The 8,972-nt window shown below is 43.3% G+C and overlaps 1 protein-coding gene across 1 annotated transcript; it reads left to right on the forward strand.

Moving 5' to 3' along the window:
• Nucleotides 1–207: 207 nt before the first annotated feature.
• Nucleotides 208–7,965, forward strand: LOC121436326 (C-type lectin domain family 2 member E-like). Its single transcript, XM_041636171.1, has 5 exons — nt 208–277; nt 2,142–2,273; nt 5,922–6,106; nt 6,658–6,764; nt 7,710–7,965. Exons 1-5 carry the CDS (start codon nt 208–210, stop codon nt 7,852–7,854), a joined length of 639 nt encoding a protein of 212 aa, XP_041492105.1. The 3' UTR covers nt 7,855–7,965.
• The last annotated feature ends 1,007 nt before the right edge of the window (nt 7,966–8,972 follow it).

Here is an 8,972-nt window from a genome sequence, read left to right on the forward strand (position 1 = left end):
GGAGCCAGTGGCTTCTGGCCAGAGGACAACCATAGCTGGAAGACCATAGGCCTATGGAGAGCAGCAGGTGGAATTTTGGCCAATTTGTTTGAAAGACGGTTTTTTCCTGGAGGCGTGGTCCGGCAGAATTGTGGGTTGAGAACCAGGTGAAATGATTCTAAGAGCCTGGTGAATGGGGGAATCGCAGAGCCAGGCGCTAAGGCCATTATGTCTGAGGACTTGAACATCCTGTCCTCGTCCATCAACAGGGATGGCAACGAGCTGCAGGAGATGACAGGTGAGAGCCCAGGGGTGAGGGGAGATATGCTGGGACTCTTGGCACAAGCCTAAGGGCACTACCTGAGGTGGGCTCCCTCCGCGGGAAAGACTTACCTGAAACAGATATGTTCTGGGCACGTGGATGTTCGGCAGGCCACAATGTAGCATTGGGGTCCATGGGCAGAGCAGTGAGTCCCTGGGATTGTGGACATGGGCACTTTAGTCCATTCCTGTATCTGCCTACGACTCCTTCATGTGTACCACAAGGATTCTAGAGAAACTTTAAAGGAGTGCTCAGCTAACCATCAGTTCTCCTTTATACACAATAGGATCATTTAATTTCTTTTCACAATTTGTTTCTTCAAGGTTCATACTGGGGCCTGTGATTAATTCTGTAAGCTACATGACCAAGGAACTGTGGCCTAAGTTTGGGTACAGAGACAAAGTTTTCTTGATCATCAGTCTGTTTTTCCACAGGCAGAATTCATGGGTCTATATGTGTGAAACTTCCTTCTTAGTTTCCATCCTTGACAAATCTCACATCTAACAAAGGGGAAGGTAACTTTTTGTGTATTTTTGCCTTTTTTATATCTCTTATTGGAGCAATTGCCCCAATAACCTAAACCATTTTCCTAATCATCTTTACTGTCTTAAATACCTGTATCTTTTAGGTAAACTCAGAAAGTTGAATTAAATCATTGATCTAACTAAGCATCATTGCTCCCACAAAAATAATCTTCATTATGATCTGCAAGTAAAGTGCCCGGTGAGGAGTGGGATTTAATAATACCAAGGCCAGACACAGCAGGAACAGGGCCACAGCAATCAGGAGGAATGAGAGCAGAAGCAAGGGGCATTTTGTAACTCAACCTCACCTCCTCCCTCCCTTACCATGCCACCCCCTCCATCGGGATTTGCCTCTTGGGGGGGGTTAGATTTACTATCCAGTGAATTGAATTCCCTAAGCTCTCTTGCTGACTGTAGCTACTCTGATATGGGCACTGGCAGAAAGCCACTAGTCCCAGACGCCCACACTTAGTAGAAGCAAATCCCTACCCTTCACACAGCTTCCCAGTGGCAGAACTAAGTGTTCCTACCTGGGCTCTAGCACTTGCTTCCAGTCTTAGAGTCAACATATACACTGGTTTCAAATACATCTGCAGCATAACACATGAAACACCTTACTCTGGAGAGAAAGGGGTTTCCTAAGCAAAGGAAAACATCAATAATAAACTCCCTTTTCATACAGAAACGAAGCAGTTCTCTTTCCCAAGCAGTCATTGCCCACTGCAGGTGACAGCAAAAGACAAGTGATTCTTTTCTCAAAAACAGGCTGACCAATGTCCCAACAGACCACCCTGCCATGTCCTACAACAAAGACACCATCTCCAGAGCCAGTCTTGTACACTGAAAACATTGCTTCCCACGGCTGTCACCACATACAGGGCACTGGACAGTCAGTCTTGGCTTCTGGACTATGGATGTCATTTCTGCCCCTAGAAAGGCTGAAGCCAGTTTCTTCCCATAGGAATTTTGTCTCCTCCACCCTTGTGGATTAGACATTTGCTCATCTACCCACATGGCATGGGATGTACGGTCCATCCTTGCATGCGAGTGAGATCTGAGATTCATGGGATCCTCAAGGTTAGGCAGTAGATTACTCTTAGTTCAGGAACTAAGAACCCTGGGTCAAGCTGTGTTTCTGGCATATCTGGCCTTCTTTCCACCATGGCCATTCTTATGGACCAGGGTTTCTTTAAAGAAAAAAAAAACATTTTTTTAAGGTAGTTGCAGGCAAGTGTGAAGTGCGTTTTTCTTGTAAGATTCTTTTATTTTCCTTATGTAATTTTCAAAGTAGGCATTCTTATATTCGTATTTTACAGATAAAGAACAACAAGGACAACCTCTCAGAATCGTCTCCCCCATGTCTCCTGCTAGGCTTCACTGCTGCTATGCAGTGATCATCGTCCTCACTGGAGCTGTGATTGCACTTTCTGTTGCTTTGTCATTGTCAGGTGAGTGACATTCTCCAGATCCTGCAGCATTCTGTCCACATCCACACTGTCAGTTACACTAACTGACCACTGTGAGCCAGGCACTGTGTGAAGGGCGGAAGGGAAAACACACTGGAAATTCCTGTTCTCTGGGAACTTAGGGTCTAGCAAGAAGATGCAGTGAAGGAACAGTACAGGCTGTGGTGTGCACAGGAGGCCAGGCTCAGCATCCCTGGGAATAAGCATCCCTCTAGAGAGATGCAGGAGACATGTCATCCTGGGGGATCAATTTAGGCAGAACACTGAAGGCGTAAGTCACAAACAATGCCACACCAATTCGGGGTTATGATTATTAGGGTGGTATTTATTTAAAGGGGAAAAAACTTACAGATCACTGTCCCAGGCAACAGCCCTCTATGCAACTAGGAAAGGAGTCTAGTAGCCAGCGGAGCAGGAAGTGAAGAGAGAGAGAGGAGAGGGAAGTGGCTGCTTTTTTAAAGGGAGAGAAACCACGCCCCAGTGGGCTGGTACTTCAGCGGTGATAGGCTGGAGGAGTGGGAGGACCTCCCGCAACAGAACACAAGAAGAAAAAACCCAAGTAGGAGCTTCAAGGAAGCTTCTACAGCAAGGGGCAGTGAGGGCAGTGAAGAGTAATATGGTTGGGGAAGATACAGAACACTCCACCTCTTCATGATTCATGGTTTCAGTTAATATTTTCACCTATGGTTTGAAAATATTTAATAGAATGATCCAGAAATACGCTGTTCGTCAGCTTTTAGTTTTAGACTATTCAGAATAATGTGCTAAAGTCTTGTACAGCTTCCCTGCCATAGCTGGAGTAATGATTCATGATATTGTTTTATAAAATCAACTTTAACCATGTCAGTGACTAATGTACAAGTCTAAACACAAACAAACTTTTGCCCACGAGACTTAGTATGTATAATCTAAACTGTCAGGAGGCTCTACTTAACAGTCACCCTCAGGGCCTGTTGCATTTGTTCCTTTCATTAATGCCTCATGGTAGTGTGTATAAGAACTGGGAACAGCTACAACAAATTGCCCTGCACTGAAAATAAATATGTGATAGTCATTTCTAGTATTTAATATTTCTTATCAAATCATTTATTTCTATCCTCAGAAGCCCTTCCAAGGAGCCTTGTAGTCATTCTTACCTGTTAAAGGAAGAAAAAGGCAAAGTTATGAAAGAAAAATGTTATTTTTCTAATCAGTCCTGCATTCAGAAATTCTTATACATACCCCACACACAATCACTCTGTTGTTATAGACTCACAAATGAACACATCACCCTGCACCATTAACATAATCACTCAAACACTGACCAAGTCCCAAACCCTGTGCATCTTACTGAACTTCTACCCAGTTAGGAGAGCCAATCTGAAGCCATAGAGTTTTGGTTATGGTTTTATATTTTCTTTGTATTTACATTTTTACACGCTTATCAGCCATAAATTAGAAGAAAACCAGCAAAGTTGAAACCAGAAATGTAACGCTTTTTATAACTTTCTATGACGTTGGCCTCTGCTTTAATCCTGTGCTTCCTTGTCACCTTATGTCTCCCTTCCTTGTTCTCCCTTTTACATGTAACTCCATGCCCACTCTCACAGTTGTTGACACTGTACTTTATAGCCGGGGACAAGCATATGAGGGAGTGCATGGGGTCTCCTTCTTGGTGAGTTTGTGTGACCTTATTTAATATTATACTTTGTACACCCCCCACTTTTCTACAAGTTTCTATTTCTTTATGTCTGGATAACTTTCTGTGTTACACATGTACCACATTTTCATTATCTGTTCATCAGCTGATGTACAACTAGGTCAGGTCCATTTTGCTCCTATTGTACACAGGGCAGCAGTAGACACGGATGTGCAGGTCTCTGTGTTATGATGTAGTGTTCTCTCACATATGCCCAGGAGTGGCATAGCTGAGTCACCAAAGGTCTATTTGTAACTTTTTTTAAAAAAAATTATTTATTTATTATATATACAGTATTCTTAGTATACCTGCAGGCCAGAAGAGGGCACTAGATATCACTACAGATAGCTGTGAGCCATCATGTGGTTACTAGGAATTGAACTCAGGACCTTTGGAACAACAAGCAGTGCTCTTAACCACTGAACCATCTCTCCAGCCCCCTATTTGTAACTTTTTAAAGGAGCCTCCATCCTGGATGTTTCAGTTTGTACTCCCATTAGCAATAAATAAGTGTCCCTATTTCTGCAGAGTTCTGACATCTGTTGTAAGGTTGCTTGATAATTGCCATTCTGACAGCCTCTAATGAGAGCCAGCATACATTCATATGAATTTAATGTATGTGTACATGATAACAGGAAGTTTTAATCAAAGTCTTGGTATCAGCAAATTATTTGACCATGCCTTGTTTTGCATGCTGGTATTCTCCATAGTTAAATCCAGAGAAGTGAGGAGTCTTATTTGGTCATTACAAAAGCAGGATGTGTTCTCATTCCTCCCACTCTTCAACTGGACTTAGGCAGCTTAGTCCAGTGCTTCTATGTGGGTTTCTGTCAGTTGCTGGATAAAAGTTCCATGGTGATATTTAAGATATTCCTCAGTCTGACTAGAGGGAAATCAAGATTGTGCCCCTCTCCTCTATTGCTTAGGGTCTTAGTTGGAGTCAGCCTTGTGGATTCCTGGGAATTACTCTAGAGTCAGGTTTCTGCTAACCCTATAATGACCCCTCAATCAAGATACTTTTCCTTGCTCTCATCTGTCCTTCCTCGATTGTGAATATCCCATTCCCTCAAGTTCTCTTCAACCCTCCCCTTTCCCATTCCTTTTCAACTTCCACCCTTCCTTCTCACCTCACTCCCATGCTCCAAGACCATGATGGGTTCACCCACTGAAACAGTCTACCTGAGCTAATGGGAGCTCACCAAGGAAGGAACAAGCATAGGACCAAATTAGTCCCTCTGAATGTGGTTGACAGTTGTATGGCTGGGGCAGACTGAGGGGTCACAGGCAGTGACACCAGGATTTATCCCTATTGCATGTACTGGCCTTTTGCGAACCAATTCTCTTTGGATGCATATCTTTTTCAGCCTAGATATAGTAGGGAGGGCCTTGGAACTTCCACAAAGCAATGTGTGTTACCATCTCTGAGGATTTGAGGGCATGGGAGGATGTGTGGAGGGAATGGAAGGAAGAGAGGGAGTGGGAACTTGGATTGGTATTTTAAAAATCTAATTAATTAAATAAAAGCAGGATGTGGAGCAGGATCATAGGAAAGCAATCCGTAGGATTCTAGCAATCAGGGAGAGTACTCATAGGGTAATGACTATGATTTTGTTCAGGGTATGGTGTCTTCAGTCCCTGCTCTTAGGAGGCACAGCCAGGAGGATTATTACAAAATCCAGACAAGTACAGTCCACAGAGTGAGATCCAGGTCAGGCAGGGGGACATTTAGAGATTCTGTCCCCAAACTCACAAGACAAAGAAGAGAAGCTTTTCCTTAAAGTCCCACATGAAGGTTGTTGATTGGAGATCACCATGGTAGGAGGAGTCTCTTAGTGATCAGTAATGAAAGGTACAGTGAAATACACCTCAAAACAGAGATTGAATGGTTAGCCAAAGAGACAAGACATGGAAATTTTTATCTGTGATATATTTTTGCACTGTGCACTATCTAGTGAGAAAGGAAGAAAAGGCCATTGTGAGTCCTGAAGCTGGCAATGGGACCTGCCCAAGAGACTGGATTGGATTTGGAAGTAAATGTTTTTATTTTTCTGAACGCACAAGTAACTGGACATCCAGCCAGACCTCCTGCATGGAGATGGGGGCCCATCTAACTCACTTTGACAGTCTGGAGGAGCTGGTAAGAAAGGATCGGGAGTTGGTTTGTTGTTTGCTCCTGTGGAATATGTATTGCCTTGATAAAGAGAGCTTAAAGCTGGAACATGAGGAAGGTTCCCACCCTAGTCATTGGGGTGCATGGAAATCATGTTAGCATGTGCCGTTTGTCATGGTAACACATCTGACTGTAGCCCTGAGACATTCCATAGATATTCTCCCTTGTAGTGCTCATAGTCAACTTGTAAAGTCAAACATTCAGTTGAGAATCGTGGTGGTCATGTAAGTCTTTGTTCAATCTGGCAGGTGTTGCAAACTTAAGGTGACAACTGTTAATAACTGTAAATACAGGCTTAACAAGGGGCTTTCTCAGCCACAGAAGGATGGGTGGTTGTCAGTGTACTATAGGCTATGGCTGTAAAATGCATCCACTGAGAGCTGAGGGTTATTTAGGCTCCAAAGTTGCTGGCCCTCAGTTCAAACCTGCTGTCATCCCAAGAAGAGACTATAGGACAGAGACTCAAGGCTCATCTGAAACTGAGAGACACATGTCTTTGCTTTCTGTGTTTTTGACAGAATTTCCTGAATAGATTCAAGGGGGATTCTGCAGCCTGGATCGGCCTGCACAGAGAGTCATCAGAGCATCCTTGGATGTGGACAGACAACACTGAATATAACAACTTGTATGTGTTCAGAATGCTTCTCCTCCTACTGTGTTCATGTGCTGGGATTGTGTGAGTTGTGGTTGTGAAGGTGAAAGGCTGAGTCTTGTGAAGAGAACTGAACTGGAAGAGGAGAAACCCTTGGGTTGGAGGTGTGCCTTGGTGCTGGTTGTGTGTTACATGCCACAGCCAGTCCCCAGTAACTCCACATCCCGGCAAATTACATCTGTCAGAGTCACCTAGTATTGTTTCACTCCAAATAGCCTGATGATGGCATCTGGGGGTAGATGCTGTCTGCTCTCAGCACTTGGAATCTCTTCTTGCTGATAACTGCCCTTGTGGGATGCAGACAGAACTGCTGATGGCCACTAAGGGCTCTGAAACCCCAGGAAGCCACTGCAGAACTGCTGGACAGGACTTGTCAGATAGCTGTGTGCACAGTTGCTCTTATCACTGAAGCAGACTCCATGGGTATTGCGAACCTTCTCTAAAGTCTCATCATCAAAGGGCACCCAGGACAGCACTTGGATGTGAGCATAGGCATTTTGAACAGACCCATTTCACTGAAACAGTGAATGTCCATCAGTAAAGACCTTTAGAGTTTACTAAGTGCATTTTCTCCCCCTTTCATACATGTGAGAAATTCTTCAAGATAGAATTGAAAACCCCCCTTGCAATGCTACCCATGGCTGAATGAAGCTCGTGTGGACATGGCAGAGAGCAGCAGTCAAATGCTTTGTACACACAGTATAGGGTCCAACATGGATGAGTGAGAAAGGTGTGGTCACCAAAGGGAACCCTGAGAATGAAAAAGTCACTGGGTGTAACACTAGTGCTGGTTATTCCTCATGGCCTCTGCCTTTCTGTGATTCATGCTATAAACAAGCAGTGGACACGAGTGAGATATCATTGCTGGGGGAATGCAGTGGCTGATTCTGCAGACATTTTGTTTGTTTTTTGTTTTAGGTTTCCCACCCGAGGAGAAGGAGAACATGCCTACCTTAGTGACAGTGGGATCAGCAGTGGCAGGAACAACATACATAGGAGGTGGATTTGTAGCAAACCCAGCAGCTATACTTTACAGTGTCCAGTCATCTCACAGCTTGTGTAGACTGTGTCAAAGCAGTTATGAGAGCCCTGTAACATGTTATCTACAGCTGCAGCCTCATTTCTTTATCTTATAAAATTATCAAAATCAACACCTAATCTGTGGTGACATCAGAAATAAAAATCTATCACAGATGACTATACTTATAGGTACTTGGAGTACTATGGGTGATTCTAAATTAAATAAGTGTTCGCTATGGGTTTGTACTCACTTCATAAACCTGAATTACAGTCATAAAATCCAGCAAAATAACATTTCTCTGTGTTCTATTCATAGTTTATTTTGTTCCCCTTTTGTTTCAATCCATTTTATTTCAAATAAACAGTGTGACACTATTTCTCAAATAAATAAATATTTTGTCCTATGGAAATTACTTTGTGTTTAGCAGTTTTAATTATCTTATTTACAGTACACACTAATCTCAAGACTGGGGGAGAAAGATCACTTACTCAAATATTCATGACCAAATTAATTAATTAAAGCATGCTGCCGGACGGTGGTGGCGCATGCCTTTAATCCCCGCACTCGGGAGGCAGAGGCAGGCGGATCTCTGGGAGTTCGAGGCCAGCCTGGTGTACAAGAGCTAGTTCCGGGAGAGAAACCCTATCTCGAAAAACCAAAAAAAAAAAAAAAAACAAAAACAAAAACAAAAAAACAAAAAAAAAACCATGCTTTTTTATTTGTGTACATGAACTTCCTCCCTCTGAAGTGGGGTTTGAGAGGTCAGTATGGCAGTTGAGGGAGACAAGATTTTTATAAACCTCAGGGTAGGAAGTTTCCAAATTGTGGTCATGGCAGGTGAAAGAGGTAGAATTACAGGATCAGAACATAAATTACACAATAGCCCATCACAGGCTCCTGAAAGAAAGACATGGCTGTAAAGGGGGCGGAAGGGGGTAGTCATTGGCAACAGGGAGTCAAAAGGTGGTAATGGGTTTTCATGTAACCTTTTATAACCAAGATAGGATTACAAGATGCTTATAAAAAATGTTTGGGAACAAAGGCATGATTCCCATTCCTGGCACAGGCAGTACAGAAACATTTGTAGATAAGGGTACAGGTGGCCATTGCCCATTCCATGAAAACAGAAATTTATGGTTTAATCATAAACAGAGTGGACC

The sequence above is a fragment of the Microtus oregoni genome, unplaced genomic scaffold (genome assembly GCF_018167655.1).
Source record: "Microtus oregoni isolate MIOR12 unplaced genomic scaffold, Mior012 000002F_ref0000024, whole genome shotgun sequence".
NCBI classification, from domain to species: Eukaryota; Metazoa; Chordata; class Mammalia; order Rodentia; family Cricetidae; genus Microtus; species Microtus oregoni.